The sequence below is a fragment of the Oncorhynchus clarkii genome, chromosome 9 (assembly GCF_045791955.1).
Source record: "Oncorhynchus clarkii lewisi isolate Uvic-CL-2024 chromosome 9, UVic_Ocla_1.0, whole genome shotgun sequence".
Classification (NCBI taxonomy): Eukaryota; Metazoa; Chordata; class Actinopteri; order Salmoniformes; family Salmonidae; genus Oncorhynchus; species Oncorhynchus clarkii.
This window is the reverse complement of record NC_092155.1, coordinates 535,023-554,750: the sequence shown is the minus strand read 5'-3', so window position 1 is coordinate 554,750 and position 19,728 is coordinate 535,023. Positions and strand designations below refer to the sequence as shown.

Genomic DNA, 19,728 nt, shown 5'->3' with positions numbered 1-19,728 from the left:
TTGCGTCACAAGGAAAATACTACAGGGCCCCCTGGTGGAGCTGCGTCACAGGGACTATACTACAAGGCCCCCTGGTGGAGCTGCGTCCCAGGGACTATACTAAAGAAGGTGGAGTGTATTCAAACCTGTCTGAGTCTTTTAGTAATATTCTGTTGTTGAAGGTTCTGTAGTCGGGTCTGTTCCTGTTTCAGCCACCTCATCCTCCCTCGTCTAAAGGCTGGGTCGTCTGTCATCAGCTTAACTACTCTCTTCTCATTGGGTGGATTGGGCTGTCCGTCATCATCGACCCCGTCACCATCACATTGGGAACCGCCCCCTTCCTCCTCGTCATTTTCCATGTCCTCCTCCTGAGAAGAGAGAAGAGGAATGAGAGAGAGAGAGGAGGGATGAGAGAGAGGAGGGATGAGAGAGAGAGAGAGGAAGGATAAGAGAGAGGTGTATATATAGTGTGTGTGTGTATAGTGTGTGTGTGTGTGTGTGTGTGTGTGTGTGTGTGTGTGTATTGTGTGTGTGTGTGTGTGTATAGTGTGTGTGTGTATAGTGTGTGTGTGTGTATATAGTGCCTTCAGAAAGTATTCAGACCCCTTGACATTTTCCACTTTGTTACTTTACAACCTTATTCTAAAATGCATTAAACAATTTTCCTCAAGCTGATCCTAACCGTTCCAGGCCTATTACTATTATGCCCTGTTTATCAAAAGTGTTGGAAAAAACTTGTCAATAATCAACTGACTGGATTTCTTGATGTCTAGTAGTATGGTATAGTATTCTCTCTGGTATGCAATCTGGTTTCTGCTCAGGTTATGGATGTGTCACTGCAACCTTAACGGTCCTAAATGATGTCACCGTCGCCCTTGATTCTAAGAAATGTTGTGCTTCTAGTTTTATTGACTTGGCCAAAGCTTTTGATACGGTAGACCATTCCATTATTGTGGGCCGGCTAATGAGTATTGGTGTCTCTGAGGGGTCTTTGGTCAAGTTTGCTAACTACTTCTCTCAAAGAGTGCAGTGTATAAAGTCAGAAAATCTGCTGTCTCAGCCACTACCTGTCACCAAGGGAGTACCCCAAGGCTCAATCCTAGGCCCCACTCTCTTCTCAATTTACATCAACAACATAGCTAAGGCAGTAGGAAGCTATCTCATCCATTTATATGCAGATGATACAGTCTTATACTCAGCTGGCCCTTCCCCGGATTTTGTGTTAAACACTCTACACAAAGCTTTCTTAGTGTCCAACAAGCTTTCTCTGCCCATAACCTTGTCCTGAACACCTCCAAAACAAAGGTCATGTGGTTTGGTAAGAAGAATACCCCTCTTCCCATCAGTGTGACTACTACCTCTGAGGGTTTAGAGCTCGAGGTAGTCACCTCATACAAGTACTTAGGAGTATGGCTAGACGGTACACTGCCCTTCTCTCAGCACATATCAAAGCTGCAGGCTAAGGTTAAATCTAGACTTGGTTTCCTCTATCGTAAATGCTCCTCTTTCACCCCAGCTGCCAAACTAACCCTGATTCAGATGACCATCCTCCCCATGCTAGATTACGGAGACATAATTTATAGATCGGCAGGTAAGGGTGTTCTCGAGCAGCTAGATGTTCTTTACCGTTCGGGCATCAGATTTGCCACCAATGCTCCTTATAGGACATATCACTGTACTTTATACTCCAATAATGTTTGCACCATGTGTTGTTGCTACTATGCTGTGTTGTTGCTACTATGCTATGTTGTCATGTGTTGTTGCTACTATGCTGTGTTGTCATGTGTTGTTGCTACTATGCTGTGTTGTTGCTACTATGCTGTGTTGTCATGTGTTGTTGCTACTATGCTGTGTTGTCATGTGTTGTTGCTACTATGCTGTGTTGTTGCTACTATGCTATGTTGTCATGTGTTGTTGCTACTATGCTATGTTGTCATGTGTTGTTGCTACTATGCTGTGTTGTCATGTGTTGTTGCTACTATGCTGTGTTGTTGCTACTATGCTGTGTTGTCATGTGTTGTTGCTACTATGCTGTGTTGTTGCTACTATGCTGTGTTGCCATGTGTTGTTGCTACTATGCTGTGTTGTCATGTGTTGTTGCTACTATGCTGTGTTGTCATGTGTTGTTGCTACTATGCTGTGTTGTCATGTGTTGTTGCTACTATGCTATGTTGTCATGTGTTGTTGCTACTATGCTGTGTTGTTGCTACTATGCTATGTTGTCATGTGTTGTTGCTACTATGCTGTGTTGTCATGTGTTGTTGCTACTATGCTGTGTTGTCATGTGTTGTTGCTACTATGCTGTGTTGTTGCTACTATGCTATGTTGTCATGTGTTGTTGCTACTATGCTATGTTGTCATGTGTTGTTGCTACTATGCTGTGTTGTCATGTGTTGTTGCTACTATGCTGTGTTGTTGCTACTATGCTGTGTTGTCATGTGTTGTTGCTACTATGCTGTGTTGTTGCTACTATGCTGTGTTGCCATGTGTTGTTGCTACTATGCTGTGTTGTCATGTGTTGTTGCTACTATGCTGTGTTGTCATGTGTTGTTGCTACTATGCTGTGTTGTCATGTGTTGTTGCTACTATGCTATGTTGTCATGTGTTGTTGCTACTATGCTGTGTTGTTGCTACTATGCTATGTTGTCATGTGTTGTTGCTACTATGCTGTGTTGTCATGTGTTGTTGCTACTATGCTGTGTTGTTGCTACTATGCTGTGTTGTCATGTGTTGTTGCTACTATGCTGTGTTGTTGCTACTATGCTGTGTTGTCATGTGTTGTTGCTATTATGCTGTGTTGTCATGTGTTGTTGCCATGCTATGTTGTTGTCTTAGGACTCTCTTTATGTAGTGTTGTGGTGTCTCTCTTTATGTAGTGTTGTCTCTCTTTATGTAGTGTTGTGTTGTCTCTATGTAATGTTGTGTTGTCTCTCTTTATGTAGTGTTGTGGTGTCTCTCTCTATGTAGTGTCTTAGGTCTCTCTTTATGTAGTGTTGTCTTAGGTCTCTCTTTATGTAGTGTTGTCTCTCTTTATGTAGTGTTGTGTTGTCTCTCTTTATGTAGTGTTGTGTTGTCTCTCTTTATGTTGTGTTGTCTCTCTTTATGTAGTGTTGTCTCTCTTTATGTAGTGTTGTGTTGTCTCTCTCTATGTAGTGTTGTCTTAGGTCTCTCTTTATGTAGTGTTGTCTTAGGTCTCTCTTTATGTAGCGTTGTCTCTCTTTATGTAGTGTTGTGTTGTCTCTCTTTATGTAGTGTTGTGTTGTCTCTCTTTATGTAGTGTTGTGTTGTCTCTCTTTATGTAGTGTTGTGGTGTCTCTCTTTATGTAGTGTTGTGGTGTCTCTCTTTATGTAGTGTTGTGGTGTCTCTCTTTATGTAGTGTTGTGGTGTCTCTCTTTATGTAGTGTTGTGTTGTCTCTCTTTATGTAGTGTTGTGGTGTCTTAGGACTCTCTTTATGTAGTGTTGTGTTGTCTCTCTTTATGTAGTGTTGTGGTGTCTCTCTTTATGTAGTGTTGTGGTGTCTCTCTTTATGTAGTGTTGTGGTGTCTCTCTTTATGTAGTGTTGTGTTGTCTCTCTTTATGTAGTGTTGTGGTGTCTCTCTTTATGTAGTGTAGTGTTGTCTCTCTTTATGTAGTGTTGTGGTGTCTTAGGACTCTCTTTATGTAGTGTTGTGTTGTCTCTCTTTATGTAGTGTTGTGGTGTCTCTTTTTATGTAGTGTTGTGGTGACTCTCTTTATGTAGTGTTGTGGTGTCTCTCTTTATGTAGTGTTGTGGTGTCTCTCTTTATGTAGTGTTGTGTTGTCTCTCTTTATGTAGTGTTGTGGTGTCTCTCTTTATGTAGTGTTGTGTTGTCTCTCTTTATGTAGTGTTGTGGTGTCTCTCTTTATGTAGTGTTGTGGTGTCTCTCTTTATGTAGTGTTGTGGTGTCTCTCTTTATGTAGTGTTGTGTTGTCTCTCTTTATGTAGTGTTGTGGTGTCTCTCTTTATGTAGTGTTGTGGTGTCTCTCTTTATGTAGTGTTGTGGTGTCTCTCTTTATGTAGTGTTGTGGTGTCTCTCTTTATGTAGTGTTGTGGTGTCTCTCTTTATGTAGTGTTGTGGTGACTCTCTTTATGTAGTGTTGTGGTGTCTCTCTTTATGTAGTGTTGTGGTGTCTCTCTTTATGTAGTGTTGTGGTGTCTCTCTTTATGTAGTGGTGTGGTGTCTCTCTTTATGTAGTGTTGTGGTGTCTTAGGTCTCTCTTTATGTTGTGTTGTGGTGTCTCTCTTTATGTAGTGTTGTGTTGTCTCTCTTTATGTTGTGTTGTGGTGTCTTAGGTCTCTCTTTATGTAGTGTTGTGGTGTCTTAGGACTCTCTTTATGTAGTGTTGTGTTGTCTTAGGACTCTCTTTATGTAGTGTTGTGGTGTCTTAGGACTCTCTTTATGTAGTGTTGTGGTGTCTTAGGACTCTCTTTATGTAGTGTTGTGGTGTCTTAGGACTCTCTTTATGTAGTGTTGTGGTGTCTTAGGACTCTCTTTATGTAGTGTTGTGGTGTCTTAGGACTCTCTTTATGTAGTGTTGTGGTGTCTCTCTTGATGTAGTGTTGTGGTGTCTCTCTTGATGTAGTGTTGTGCTGTCTCTCTTTATGTAGTGTTGTGGTGTCTCTCTTTATGTAGTGTTGTGGTGTCTCTCTTTATGTAGTGTTGTGGTGTCTCTCTTTATGTAGTGTTGTGGTGTCTCTCTTTATGTTGTGTTGTCTCTCTTTATGTAGTGTTGTCTCTCTTTATGTAGTGTTGTGTTGTCTCTCTCTATGTAGTGTTGTCTTAGGTCTCTCTTTATGTAGTGTTGTCTTAGGTCTCTCTTTATGTAGCGTTGTCTCTCTTTATGTAGTGTTGTGTTGTCTCTCTTTATGTAGTGTTGTGTTGTCTCTCTTTATGTAGTGTTGTGTTGTCTCTCTTTATGTAGTGTTGTGGTGTCTCTCTTTATGTAGTGTTGTGGTGTCTCTCTTTATGTAGTGTTGTGGTGTCTCTCTTTATGTAGTGTTGTGGTGTCTCTCTTTATGTAGTGTTGTGTTGTCTCTCTTTATGTAGTGTTGTGGTGTCTTAGGACTCTCTTTATGTAGTGTTGTGTTGTCTCTCTTTATGTAGTGTTGTGGTGTCTCTCTTTATGTAGTGTTGTGGTGTCTCTCTTTATGTAGTGTTGTGGTGTCTCTCTTTATGTAGTGTTGTGTTGTCTCTCTTTATGTAGTGTTGTGGTGTCTCTCTTTATGTAGTGTAGTGTTGTCTCTCTTTATGTAGTGTTGTGGTGTCTTAGGACTCTCTTTATGTAGTGTTGTGTTGTCTCTCTTTATGTAGTGTTGTGGTGTCTCTTTTTATGTAGTGTTGTGGTGACTCTCTTTATGTAGTGTTGTGGTGTCTCTCTTTATGTAGTGTTGTGGTGTCTCTCTTTATGTAGTGTTGTGTTGTCTCTCTTTATGTAGTGTTGTGGTGTCTCTCTTTATGTAGTGTTGTGTTGTCTCTCTTTATGTAGTGTTGTGGTGTCTCTCTTTATGTAGTGTTGTGGTGTCTCTCTTTATGTAGTGTTGTGGTGTCTCTCTTTATGTAGTGTTGTGTTGTCTCTCTTTATGTAGTGTTGTGGTGTCTCTCTTTATGTAGTGTTGTGGTGTCTCTCTTTATGTAGTGTTGTGGTGTCTCTCTTTATGTAGTGTTGTGGTGTCTCTCTTTATGTAGTGTTGTGGTGTCTCTCTTTATGTAGTGTTGTGGTGACTCTCTTTATGTAGTGTTGTGGTGTCTCTCTTTATGTAGTGTTGTGGTGTCTCTCTTTATGTAGTGTTGTGGTGTCTCTCTTTATGTAGTGTTGTGGTGTCTCTCTTTATGTAGTGTTGTGGTGTCTTAGGTCTCTCTTTATGTTGTGTTGTGGTGTCTCTCTTTATGTAGTGTTGTGTTGTCTCTCTTTATGTTGTGTTGTGGTGTCTTAGGTCTCTCTTTATGTAGTGTTGTGGTGTCTTAGGACTCTCTTTATGTAGTGTTGTGTTGTCTTAGGACTCTCTTTATGTAGTGTTGTGGTGTCTTAGGACTCTCTTTATGTAGTGTTGTGGTGTCTTAGGACTCTCTTTATGTAGTGTTGTGGTGTCTTAGGACTCTCTTTATGTAGTGTTGTGGTGTCTTAGGACTCTCTTTATGTAGTGTTGTGGTGTCTTAGGACTCTCTTTATGTAGTGTTGTGGTGTCTTAGGACTCTCTTTATGTAGTGTTGTGGTGTCTCTCTTGATGTAGTGTTGTGGTGTCTCTCTTGATGTAGTGTTGTGCTGTCTCTCTTTATGTAGTGTTGTGGTGTCTCTCTTTATGTAGTGTTGTGGTGTCTCTCTTTATGTAGTGTTGTGGTGTCTCTCTTTATGTAGTGTTGTGGTGTCTCTCTTGATGTAGTGTTGTGTTGTCTCTCTTTATGTAGTGTTGTGGTGTCTCTCTTTATGAATTGTTGTGGTGTCTCTCTTTATGTAGTGTTGTGGTGTCTCTCTTTATGTAGTGTTGTGGTGTCTCTCTTTATGTAGTGTTGTGGTGTCTCTCTTTATGTAGTGTTGTGTTGACTCTCTTTATGTAGTGTTGTGGTGTCTCTCTTTATGTAGTGTTGTGTTGACTCTCTTTATGTAGTGTTGTGGTGTCTCTCTTTATGTAGTGTTGTGTTGTCTCTCTTTATGTAGTGTTGTGGTGTCTCTCTTTATGTAGTGTTGTGTTGTCTCTCTTTATGTAGTGTTGTGGTGTCTCTCTTTATGTAGTGTTGTGGTGACTATTTATGTAGTGTTGTGTTGTCTTAGGACTCTCTTTATGTAGTGTTGTGGTGACTCTATTTATGTAGTGTTGTGTTGTCTTAGGACTCTCTTTATGTAGTGTTGTGGTGTCTCTCTTTATGTAGTGTTGTGGTGTCTCTCTTTATGTAGTGTTGTGTTGTCTCTCTTTATGTAGTGTTGTGGTGTCTCTCTTTATGTAGTGTTGTGGTGTCTCTCTTTATGTAGTGTTGTGGTGTCTCTCTTTATGTAGTGTTGTCTCTCTTTATGTAGTGTTGTGGTGTCTCTCTTTATGTAGTGTTGTGGTGACTCTCTTTATGTAGTGTTGTGGTGTCTCTCTTTATGTAGTGTTGTGGTGACTCTCTTTATGTAGTGTTGTGTTGTCTCTCTTTATGTAGTGTTGTGGTGTCTCTCTTTATGTAGTGTTGTGGTGACTCTCTATGTAGTGTTGTGGTGTCTCTCTTTATGTAGTGTTGTGGTGACTCTATTTATGTAGTGTTGTGTTGTCTCTCTTTATGTAGTGTTGTGGTGTCTCTCTTTATGTAGTGTTGTGTTGTCTCTCTTTATGTAGTGTTGTGGTGACTCTATTTATGTAGTGTTGTGGTGTCTCTCTTTATGTAGTGTTGTGTTGTCTCTCTTTATGTAGTGTTGTGGTGTCTCTTTTTATGTAGTGTTGTGGTGACTCTCTTTATGTAGTGTTGTGGTGTCTCTCTTTATGTAGTGTTGTGGTGACTCTATTTATGTAGTGTTGTGGTGTCTTAGGACTCTCTTTATGTAGTGTTGTGTTGTCTCTCTTTATGTAGTGTTGTGGTGTCTCTCTTTATGTAGTGTTGTGTTGTCTCTCTTTATGTAGTGTTGTGTTGTCTCTCTTTATGTAGTGTTGTGTTGTCTCTCTTTATGTAGTGTTGTGGTGTCTCTCTTTATGTAGTGTTGCAGTGTCTCTCTTTATGTTGTGTTGTCTTAGGACTCTCTTTATGTAGTGTTGTGGTGTCTCTCTTTATGTAGTGTTGTGTTGTCTCTCTTTATGTTGTGTTGTCTTAGGACTCTCTTTATGTAGTGTAGTGTTGTCTCTCTTTATGTAGTGTTGTGGTGTCTCTCTTGTCGTGGTGTGTGATTTGTCCTGTATTTATATTGTATTATATTGTATTTGAATCCCAACCCCGTCCCCACAGGAGGCCTTTTGGTAAATAAGAATTTGTTCTTAACTGACTTGCCTAGTTAAATAAAGGTTGAATAAAAAACATTTAAAGTGTGGTGTGCAGTGTGTCTCTCTACCTGTCCAGTAGGTATAATGCTCTCCATCTTGACCATCCTGTCTCTCAGAGCTTTGATCTCTTCATCCTTCACAAACAATCACAATTAGAATCAGAATCACAACCAATCACAATTAGAATCAGAATCACAAACAATCACAATTAGAATCAGAATCACAACCAATCACAATTAGAATCAGAATCACAAACAATCACAATTAGAATCAGAATCACAAACAATCACAATTAGAATCAGAATCACAACCAATCACAATTAGAATCAGAATCACAACCAATCACAATTAGAATCAGAATCACAACCAATCACAATTAGAATCAGAATCACAACCAATCACAATTAGAATCAGAATCACAACCAATCACAATTAGAATCAGAATCACAACCAATCACAATTAGAATCAGAATCACAACCAATCACAATTAGAATCAGATTAACAACCAATCACAATTAGAATCAGAATCACAACCAATCACAATTAGAATCAGAATCACAACCAATCACAATTAGAATCAGAATAACAACCAATCACAATTAGAATCAGAATCACAACCAATCACAATTAGAATCAGAATCACAACCAATCACAATTAAAATCAGATTAACAACCAATCACAATTAGAATCAGAATCACAACCAATCACAATTAAAATCACAACCAATCACAATTAGAATCAGAATCACAACCAATCACAATTAGAATCAGAATCACAACCAATCACAATTAGAATCAGAATCACAACCAATCACAATTAGAATCAGAATCACAACCAATCACAATTAGAATCACAACCAAGCACAATACAAATCAGAATCACAACCAATCACAATTAGAATCAAAATCACAACCAATCACAATTAGAATCAGAATCACAACCAATCACAATTAAAATCAGAATCACAACCAATCACAATTAGAATCACAAACAATCACAATTAGAATCAGAATCACAACCAATCACAATTAGACACACAGAGAGAGAGAGAGAGAGAGAGACAGACAGACACAGAGAGAGAGAGACACAGAGAGAGAGAGAGAGAGAGAGAGAGAGAGACAGAGAGAGAAACAGACAGAGAGAGAGGGAGAGAGAGTGAGAGAGACAGACACAGAGAGAGAGAAAGAGTGATAGTGAGAGAGAGAGAGGAGAGACAGAGAGATGAGAGGGAGACACACAGAGACACACAGAGAGAGAGAGATGAGAGAGAGAGATTACTGTGAGACTTTAAAAGTCTATAAACGTACAATCAGTACCAAAATAGCACAGCACAACAGCAAGCAGCTGACACTAATTGAGGAGTCCATAAAAAGAGAGACATACCTTCATATTATTCTGAATCTTTACTTCCTGTAGAACATCCGTCAGCCTATCAATATGAGCCTTCAGGTCGTACACACCCCCAGGCCCTGCCCCTCCTCCTCCCTCCTCCACCTCCTCCCTCCTGTCCTCCCCTATCCCCACGGTGTCCCAGACATCCTGAGCCACAGCCCTCCAGCTGTCTGCTTCTGTGTTGTCTTTCTTAGAATACATCCTGGTTAGCTCCTTCATCTTCACAATGGACAGAGCCTCAATCTCCTGACGAGAGTGACGGAAATCCCCCAAGGCAACCTATAGGGAGAGACACAGAGTCCAGGGTTAATATGTATCTATTAATATCACCCAAGGTAACCTATAGGGAGAGACACAGAGTCCAGGGTTAATATGTATCTATTCACCCCAGGACTCAGATTCAGATGTAAATCATGACTAGATTCAGATGTAAATCAGGACTAGATTCAGATGTAAATCAGGACTAGATTCAGATGTAAATCAGGACTAGATTCAGATGTAAATCATGACTAGATTTAGATGTAAATCAGGACTAGATTCAGATGTAAATCAGGACTAGATTCAGATGTAAATCAGGACTAGATTCAGATGTAAATCAGGACTAGATTCAGATGTAAATCAGGACTAGATTCAGATGTAAATCAGGACTAGATTCAGATGTAAATCAGGACTAGATTCAGATGTAAATCAGGACTAGATTCAGATGTAAATCAGGACTAGATTCAGATGTAAATCAGGACTAGATTCAGATGTAAATCAGGACTAGATTTAGATGTAAATCAGGACTAGATTCAGATGTAAATCAGGACTAGATTCAGATGTAAATCAGGACTAGATTCAGATGTAAATCAGGACTAGATTCAGATGTAAATCAGGACTAGATTCAGATGTAAATCAAGACTAGATTCAGATGTAAATCAAGACTAGATTCAGATGTAAATCAAGACTAGATTCAGATGTAAATCAGGACTAGATTCAGATGTAAATCAAGACTAGATTCAGATGTAAATCAGGACTAGATTCAGATGTAAATCAGGACTAGATTCAGATGTAAATCAGGACTAGATTCAGATGTAAATCAGGACTAGATTCAGATGTAAATCATGACTAAGACTAGACCACTCAGGAACTCCACACCTTTTAGATTATGGTGCATATTTTGCATTAAAATGTGTGGAATTGTCTTGCTGAAAAATAAACCTGAGGCACAGCTGGCCCAGCGTCGTCCGGGTTTGGCCGATGTAGGCCGTCATTGTAAATAAGAATTTGTTCTTAACTGACTTGCCTAGTTAAATAAAGATGAAATAAAACATTTTAAAAACCTGGTAGCAGATCTCTTGACAGTAATGTGACTGGGACAGAGCCAGTGAGGTGTTGTATTTGGAGTGGTAACAATACTGTACCTCGTAGCAGATCTCTTTGACCGCCTGCATCCTCAGGTCTCTGATGGTAACCCGTTTGGGGTCTTTGCTGATTCGGCGACGCTGAGGGATCTGATAGACCCTGAGTGGCTCCCGACGTTTACCACTACTGGGCAGGCCACAACGCTTTACTATCGACTGGACCTATAGAATTACAACATATACATGTACAGTACCATTCAAAAGTTTAAACACACCTACTCATTCAAGGGTTTTTCTTTATTTTTACTATTTTCTACACTGTAGAATAATAGTGAAGGCATCAAAACTATGAAATAACACATATGGAGTCATGTAGTAACCAAAAAAGTGTTAAATCAAAATGTATTCTATATTTGAGATTCTTCAAAGTAGCCACCCTTTGCCTTGACAGCTTTGCAAACTCTTGGCATTCTCTCAACCAGCTTCACCTGGAATGCTTTTCCAACAGTCTTGAAGGAGTTCCCACATATGCTGAGCACTTGTTGGCTGCTTTTCCTTCACTCTGCGGCCCGACTCATCCCAAACCATCTCAATTGGGTTGAGGTCGGGTGATCGTGGAGGCCAGGTCATCTGATGCAGCAATCCATCACTCTCCTTCTTGGTCATAAATCCCTTACACAGCTTGGAGGTGAGTTGGGTCATTGTCCTGTTAAAAAACAAATGAGTCCCACTAAGTGCAAACCAGATGGGATGGTGTATCGCTGCAGAATGCTGTGGTAGTCATGCTGGTTAAGTCTGCCTTGAATTCTAAAGAAATCACAGACAGTGTCACCAGCAAAGTATCCCCACACCCTCACACCTCCTCCTCCATGCTTCACGGTGGGAACCACACATGTGGAGAACATCCATTCACCTACTCTGCGTCTCACAAAGATATTGCGGTTTGAACCAAAAATCTCAAATTTGGACTCATCAGACCAAAGGACAGAGTTTCACAGGTCTAATGTCCATTGCTAGTGTTTCTTGGCCCAAGCAAGTCTCATCTTGGTGTTCTTTAGTGGTGGTTTCTTTGCAGCAATTTGAACATGAAGGCCTGATTCACGCAGTCTCCTCTGAACAGTTGATGTTGAGAAGTATCTGTTACTTGAACTCTGTGGAGAATTTACTTGGGCTGCAATCAGAGCTGCAGTTTACTCAAATGAACTTATCCTCTGCAGCAGAGGTAACTCTGGGTCTTCCTTTCCTGTGGCGGTCCTCATGAGAGCCAGTTAACTCTAATGAACTGATCCTCTGCAGCAGAGGTAACTCTGGGTCTTCCTTTCCTGTGGCGGTCCTCATGAGAGCCAGTTTCATCACAGCGCTTGATGGTTTTTGCAACTGCACTTGAAGAAACTTTCAAAGTTCTTGAAATCTTCCGTATTAACTGACTTTCATGTCTTAAAGTAATGATGGACTGTTGTTTCTCTTTGCTTATTTGAGCTGTTCTTGACATAATATGGACTTGGTCTTTTACCAAATAACCCCTACCTTGTCACAACACAACTGATTGGCTCAAACACATTCAGAAGGAAAAAAAATCCACAAATGAACTTTTAACAAGGCACACCTGTTAATTGAAATGGTTGAGAAAATGCCAAGAGTGTGTTCCTCAGTCATCAAGGCAAAGGGTGACTATTTTGAAGAATCTCAAATAATCTAAAATATATTTTGATTTATTTAACCCTTTTTTTGTTACTACATGATTCCGTGTGTGTTATTTCATAATTTTGTGGTCTTCACTATTATTCTACAATGTCGTAAGAAAAGAAAAACCCTTGAATGAGTAGGTGTGTCCAAACTTTTGACTGGTAGTGTAGTTATATAACTATGTGTGTGTACCTTGTTAGCAGGTAGTTTCTCTCTGAGTGAAGATATCAGTCTCCAGCTCTCTTCACAGGATCTCTTATCAGAGTCGTCTCCACTGTCTGAGTCTGTATACTGAGGAGAGGAGAGGGTTAATCCACACATCATGTTTTACCAGTCTCTGTTGTCCCAGTAACAGGTTAGTCTCCTCCTCCTCTCTCCTGTACTAACCCTCAGTCAGTCAGTCAGTCTCACCAGTCTCTGTTGTTCCAGTAATAGGTCAGTCAGTCAGTCTTACCAGTCTCTGTTGTTCCAGTAACAGGTCAGTCAGTCAGTCTTACCAGTCTCTGTTGTTCCAGTAATAGGTCAGCCTCCTCCTTCTCCCTCCTGTACCAACCCCCAGTCAGTCTTACCAGTCTCTGTTGTTCCAGTAACAGGTCAGTCAGTCAGTCTCACCAGTCTCTGTTGTTCCAGTAACAGGTCAGTCAGTCAGTCTCACCAGTCTCTGTTGTTCCAGTAACAGGTCAGTCAGTCAGTCTTACCAGTCTCTGTTGTCCCAGTAACAGGTTAGTCTCCTCCTCCTCTCTCCTGTACCAACCCTCAGTCAGTCAGTCAGTCAGTCAGTCAGTCTCACCAGTCTCTGTTGTTCCAGTAACAGGTCAGTCAGTCAGTCTTACCAGTCTCTGTTGTTCCAGTAATAGGTCAGTCAGTCAGTCTTACCAGTCTCTGTTGTTCCAGTAATAGGTCAGCCAGTCAGTCTTACCAGTCTCTGTTGTTCCAGTAATAGGTCAGTCAGTCAGTCTTACCAGTCTCTGTTGTTCCAGTAATACGTCAGCCTCCTCCTTCTCTCTCCTGTACCAACCCCCAGTCAGTCTTACCAGTCTCTGTTGTTCCAGTAATAGGTCAGTCAGTCAGTCTTACCAGTCTCTGTTGTTCCAGTAATAGGTCAGCCAGTCAGTCTCACCAGTCTCTGTTGTTCCAGTAACAGGTCAGTCAGTCAGTCTTACCAGTCTCTGTTGTTCCAGTAATATGTCAGTCAGTCAGTCTCACCAGTCTCTGTTGTTCCAGTAACAGGTCAGTCAGTCAGTCTTACCAGTCTCTGTTGTTCCAGTAACAGGTCAGTCAGTCAGTCTTACCAGTCTCTGTTGTTCCAGTAATATGTCAGTCAGTCAGTCTCACCAGTCTCTGTTGTTCCAGTAACAGGTCAGTCAGTCAGTCTTACCAGTCTCTGTTGTTCCAGTAACAGGTCAGTCAGTCAGTCTTACCAGTCTCTGTTGTTCCAGTAATATGTCAGTCAGTCAGTCTCACCAGTCTCTGTTGTTCCAGTAACAGGTCAGTCAGTCAGTCTTACCAGTCTCTGTTGTTCCAGTAACAGGTCAGTCAGTCAGTCTTACCAGTCTCTGTTGTTCCAGTAATATGTCAGTCAGTCAGTCTCACCAGTCTCTGTTGTTCCAGTAACAGGTCAGTCAGTCAGTCTTACCAGTCTCTGTTGTTCCAGTAATATGTCAGTCAGTCAGTCTCACCAGTCTCTGTTGTTCCAGTAACAGGTCAGTCTTACCAGTCTCTGTTGTTCCAGTAATAGGTCAGCCTCCTCCTTCTCCCTCCGGTACTGAATCTCCATGTCCTGCAGCCTGGGAGAGAGACCCCGGGGGTTTAACCAGTTGAGCTGACAGACGTTTTGCACCGTTTTGCCATGGCTTTAGTCACCAGTAAAGCACGAGGGCAATATTGTATTCATGCAATAGTGCCCCCCCCCAGAAAACTATGACCTTTGGCCTTCACCTGGAATTGTTCATTTATGTCTGAGAAAAACCCCACTTTTCAACACATTTGATCTACAATACAAGTATAGAACCTACATGATGGTGAAACACAGTGAACAATCCTTCTCATACTTTATTATAGGTCAATATATAAAGGGCATTCGGAAAGTATTCAGACCCCTTGGATATTTTTCCACATTTTGTTATGTTACAGCCATTCTGAATTTGATTAAATAGTTTTTTCCCCCTCATCAATCTACATACAATAGCCCAAAAGACAAAGCAACAAAAACTGAAATATCACATTTACATCAGTATTCAGACCCTTTGGCTCAGTACTTTGTTGAAGCACTTTTGGCAGTGATTACAGCCTTGAGTCTTCTTGGGTATGACGCTACAAGCTTGGCACACCTGTATTTGTGAGTTTCTCCCATTCTTCTCTGCAGATCCTCTCAAGCTCTGTCAGGTTGGATGGGGAGCGTCGCTGCACAGCTATTTTCAGGTCTCTCCAGAGATGTTCGATCTGGTTCAGGTCCGGGCTCTGGCTGTGTCACTCAAGGACATTCAGATAATTGTCCAGAAGCCACTCCTGCGTTGTCTTGGCTGTGTGCTTAGGGTCGTTGTCCTGATGGAAGGTGAACCTTCGCCCCAGTCTGAGGTCCTGAGTGCTCTGGAGCAGGTTTTCATCAAAGATTCTCTGTACTTTGCTCCATCCATCTTTCCCTTGATCCTGACTAGCAAAAATCTTTAAAAAAAACTGTTTTTACTATGTCGTTATGGGTTATTGTGTGTAGATTGATGAGGGGCGAAAAAGTATTTAATTCATTTTAGAATAAGGCTGTAACAAAATGTGGAAGAATGGAAGAGACCTGAATACTTTCTGAATGCACTGTACTTATAATCTGTTTTTTTACCCAAAATATTTCACCTTCTTTATTACTTTACCAAACATATCATGACATTAGTATGCATTTAAAAATATATATAATTCTAGTTGGTTTCAGGTACTGTCAGCTTAAGAGGTTCTCTCTCTCTCTCTCTCTCGCTCTCTCTGGGAGACATTGAAGGTTGACAGTTGATTTAATGATTGATTAACAAAGCTACATTTGTATGTTGTTCCCTTCCTCCCTCTCCCCCACACCTCTTCTCCATCTCCAGTTTGATGTCTATCCCTTGTTTCTCCAGTAGTTCTCGCTGAGCGTAGGTCCAGTCCTCTGGCTCCCCCTGGAGGCCTGTGTTGGCAGTGCATTCGGTCTCCTGGTGGCTGGGACTGGTACTGCTCCTCTCTCTCTGTTCTCTCTCCAGACGGGCCTGTTCTGGGTGGGTGAACCGGAACACATGGTTCTTTCCCATCACTATACGGTTACCTGGGGGGAGGGGAAGGAGAAAGAAGAGGAAGAGGTGGAGGAGGAAGAGGAGGAGGGAAGAGGGTCAGAAAATAGAATACATATTGAACATGACAAAAAATGTACCATCTTGGTCAGGAACTTTCATTCTAGGAACTGATCAAATATGATACAAACTTTTTAGATATATGTGGACAGGATGTTAGGTAGAAAGCTAGACTGACTGTTTCAGTGGAAGGATTATATGTGGACAGGATGTTAGGTAGAAAGCTAGACTGACTGTTTCAGTGGAAGGATTATATGTGGACAGGATGTTAGGTAGAAAGCTAGACTGACTGTTTCAGTGGAAGGATTATATGTGGACAGGATGTTAGGTAGAAAGCTAGACTGACTGTTTCAGTGGAAGGATTATATGTGGACAGGATGTTAGGTAGAAAGCTAGACTGACTGTTTCAGTGGAAGGATTATATGTGGACAGGATGTTAGATAGAATGCTAGACTGACTGTTTCAGTGGAAGGATTATATGTGGACAGGATGTTAGGTAGAAAGCTAGACTGACAGTTTCAGCGGAAGGATTATTTGAATTAAAGAATGAACTGCCAATATGGCAACATTTTGGAATGCTGTGTTTGTCTAGTAATAGTGACTATAGCCCAGTAGTAGTAGTAGTAGTAATAGTAGTAGTAGTAATAGTAGTAGTGACTATAGCCCAGTAGTAGTAGTAGTAGTAGTAGTAGTAGTAGTAGTAGTAGTAGTAGTAGCAGTAGTAGTAGTAGTGACTATAGCCCAGTAGTAGTAGTAGTAGTAGAAGTGACAATAGCCCAGTAGTAGTAGTAGTAGTAGTGACTATAGCCCAGTAGTAGTAGTAGTGACTATAGCCCAGTAGTAGTAGTAGTAGTAGTGACTATAGCACAGTAGTAGTAGTAGTAGTAGTAGTAGTAGTAGTGACTATAGCCCAGTAGTAGTAGTAGTAGTAGAAGTGACTATAGCCCAGTAGTAGTAGTAGTAGTAGTGACTATAGCACAGTAGTAGTAGTAGTAACTATAGCCCAGTAGTAGTAGTAGTAGTAGTAGTAGTAGTAGTAGTAGTGACTATAGCCCAGTAGTAGTAGTAGTAGTAGTAGTAGTAGTGACTATAGCCCAGTAGTAGTAGTAGTAGTAGTAGTAGTAGTAGTAGTAGTAGTGACTATAGCCCAGTAGTAGTAGTAGTAGTAGTAGTAGTAGTAGTAGTGACTATAGCCCAGTAGTAGTAGTAGTAGTAGTAGGAGTAGTAGTGACTATAGCCCAGTAGTAGTAGTAGTAGTGACTGTAGTAGTAGTAGTAGTAGTAGTAGAAGTAGTAGTAGTAGTAGTAGTGACTATAGCACAGTAGTAGTAGTAGTAGTGACTGTAGTAGTAGTAGTAGTAGTAGTAGAAGTAGTAGTAGTAGTGACTATAGCACAGTAGTAGTAGTAGTAGTGACTGTAGTAGTAGTAGGAGTAGTAGCAGCAGTAGTAGTAGCAGTAGTAGTGACTATAGCCCAGTAGTAGTAGTAGTAGTGACTGTAGTAGTAGTAGAAGTAGTAGTAGTAGTAGTAGTAGTAGTGACTATAGCACAGTAGTAGTAGTAGTAGTAGTAGTAGTAGTAGTAGTGACTATAGCACAGTAGTAGTAGTAGTAGTAGTAGTGACTATAGCCCAGTAGTAGTAGTAGTAGTAGAAGTAGTGACTATAGCCCAGTAGTAGTAGTAGTAGTAGTAGTAGTGACTATAGCCCAGTAGTAGTAGTAGTAGAAGTAGTAGTAGTAGTAGTGACTATATCCCAGTAGTAGTAGTAGTAACAGTAGTAGTAATAATAGTGGTAGTCGTAGTGACTTTAGCCCAGTAGTAGTAATAGTTGTTGTAGTAGTAGTAGTAGTAACAGTAGTAGTATTAACAGTAGTAGTAATAGTAGTAGTCGTAGTGACTTTAGCCCAGTAGTATCAGTAGTAGTAGTAGTAGTAGTAGTAGTAGTAGTAATAGTTGTTGTAGTAGTAGTAGTAGTAACAGTAGTAGTAGTAGTAGTAGTGACTATAGCCCAGTAGTAGTAGTAGTAGTAGTAGTAGTAGTGACTATAGCCCAGTAGTAGTAGTAGTAGTAGTGACTATATCCCAGTAGTAGTAGTAGTAACAGTAGTAGTAATAGTGGTAGTCGTAGTGACTTTAGCCCAGTAGTAGTAATAGTTGTTGTAGTAGTAGTAGTAGTAACAGTAGTAGTATTAACAGTAGTAGTAATAGTAGTAGTCGTAGTGACTTTAGCCCAGTAGTAGTAATAGTAGTGGTAACAGTAGTAGTAGTAGTAGTAGTAGTGACTATAGCCCAGTAGTAGTAATAGTAGTAGTAACAGTAGTAGTAGTAGAAGTAGTTGTGGTAGTAGCGACTATAGCCCAGCAGTAGAAGAATTAGTAGTAGTGGTAGTAGTATTAGTAGAAGTAGTATTCATAGAAGTAACAGTAGTAGCAGTAGTAGTAGCAAGAGTAGTAGTTGTAGTACCAGTAGTAGTATTGGTAGTAGTAACAAAAGTAGTATTAGTAACAGTAGTAGTATTAGTAGTAGTAGTAGTAGTAGTAATAGCAGTAGTATTAGTAGCAGTATTAGTTGTAGCACCAGTAGTAGTAGAATTAGCAGTAACAGCAGTAGTAGCAGTAGTAACATTAGTAGTAACAGTAGTAATAGTAGTAACAGTAGTAGTAGCAGTAGCAATAGTAGTAGCACCAGCAGTAGTAGTAACAGTAGTAGTAGTAGTAGTAGTAGTAACAGTAATGGTTGTAGTAATAACAGTAGTAGTAGTAGTAGTAATAACAGTAGTAGTAGTAGTAGTAGTAGAAACAGTAGTAGTTGTAGTGGTAGTAGTAGTAACAGTAGTAGTTGTAGTAGTAACAGTAGTAGTTGTAGTAGTAACAGTAGTAGTAGTAGTAGTAGTAACAGTAGTAGTTGTAGTAGTTGTAGTGGTAGTAGTAACAGTAGTAGTAGTAGCAGTAGTAGTAACAGTAGTAGTTGTAGTAGTAACAGTAGTAGTTGTAGTAGTGGTAGTAGTAACAGTAGTAGTTGTAGTAGTAACAGTAGTAGTTGTAGTAGTAGTAGTAACAGTAGTAGTAACAGTAGTAGTTGCAGTAGTAACAGTAGTAGTAGTAGTAGTAGTAGTAGTAGTAGTTGTAGTAACAGTAGTAGTTGTAGTAACAGTAGTAGTAACAGTAGTAGTTGTAGTAGTAACAGTAGTAGTAGTAGTAGTAGTAACAGTAGTAGTTGTAGTAGTGGTAGTAGTAACAGTAGTAGTTGTAGTAGTAACAGTAGTAGTTGTAGTAGTAGTAGTAACAGTAGTAGTAACAGTAGTAGTTGCAGTAGTAACAGTAGTAGTAGTAGTAGTAGTAGTAGTAGTAGTTGTAGTAACTGTAGTAGTTGTAGTAGTTGTAGTAGTAGTAGTAACAGTAGTAGTAACAGAAGTAGTTGTAGTAGTAACAGTAGTAGTAGTAGTAGTAGTAGTAGTAGTAACAGTAGTAGTTGTAGTAGTAGTAGTAACAGTAGTAACAGTAGTAGTTGTAGTAACAGTAGTAGTAGTAGTAGTAGTAGTAGTAGTAGTAACAGTAGTAGTTGTAGTAGTAGTAGTAACAGTAGTAGTAGTAGTAGTAGTAGTAACAGTAGTAGTTGTAGTAACAGTAGTAGTAGTAGTAGTAGTAGTAGTAGTAACAGTAGTAGTAGTAGTAGTAGTAACAGTAGTAGTTGTAGTAGTAGTAGTAACAGTAGTTGTAGTAGTAGTAGTAACAGTAGTAGTAGTAGTAGTAGTAACAGTAGTAGTTGTAGTAACAGTAGTAGTAGTAGTAGTAGTAGTAGTAGTAGTAACAGTAGTAGTTGTAGTAGTTGTAGTAACTGTAGTAGTTGTAGTAGTTGTAGTAGTAGTAGTAGTGACTGCAGTAGTGGTGGAAATAGTGAATCGCTATAAGGATGACTAAATGATTTCCACTGGAAAATCCAATCTCGTCTCATACATTTTAACAGTTGAACTCAAAGTGATGAGTTAGAAGTGGAATTCCACACAGTTCTTGGAGTTGTTGGAGGTCAATTTGAATGCTTTTCATTTCG

General features: G+C 40.1%; 1 protein-coding gene across 1 annotated transcript in view; it reads right to left on the bottom strand.

Annotated features, from left to right (window-relative positions):
- LOC139415747 (kinesin-like protein KIF1C) overlaps positions 1 to 19,728 on the bottom strand; it is an 85,294-nt gene that overhangs the window by 1,762 nt on the left and 63,804 nt on the right. The window contains exons 18-24 of the mRNA XM_071163822.1: positions 15,431 to 15,656; positions 14,085 to 14,157; positions 12,563 to 12,661; positions 10,745 to 10,906; positions 9,333 to 9,620; positions 8,016 to 8,081; positions 126 to 347 (exon numbers count right to left, since the gene is read on the bottom strand). Coding sequence (XP_071019923.1) covers positions 126 to 347; positions 8,016 to 8,081; positions 9,333 to 9,620; positions 10,745 to 10,906; positions 12,563 to 12,661; positions 14,085 to 14,157; positions 15,431 to 15,656 — 1,136 coding nt within the window. The remainder of the gene's footprint in view (positions 1 to 125; positions 348 to 8,015; positions 8,082 to 9,332; positions 9,621 to 10,744; positions 10,907 to 12,562; positions 12,662 to 14,084; positions 14,158 to 15,430; positions 15,657 to 19,728) is intronic.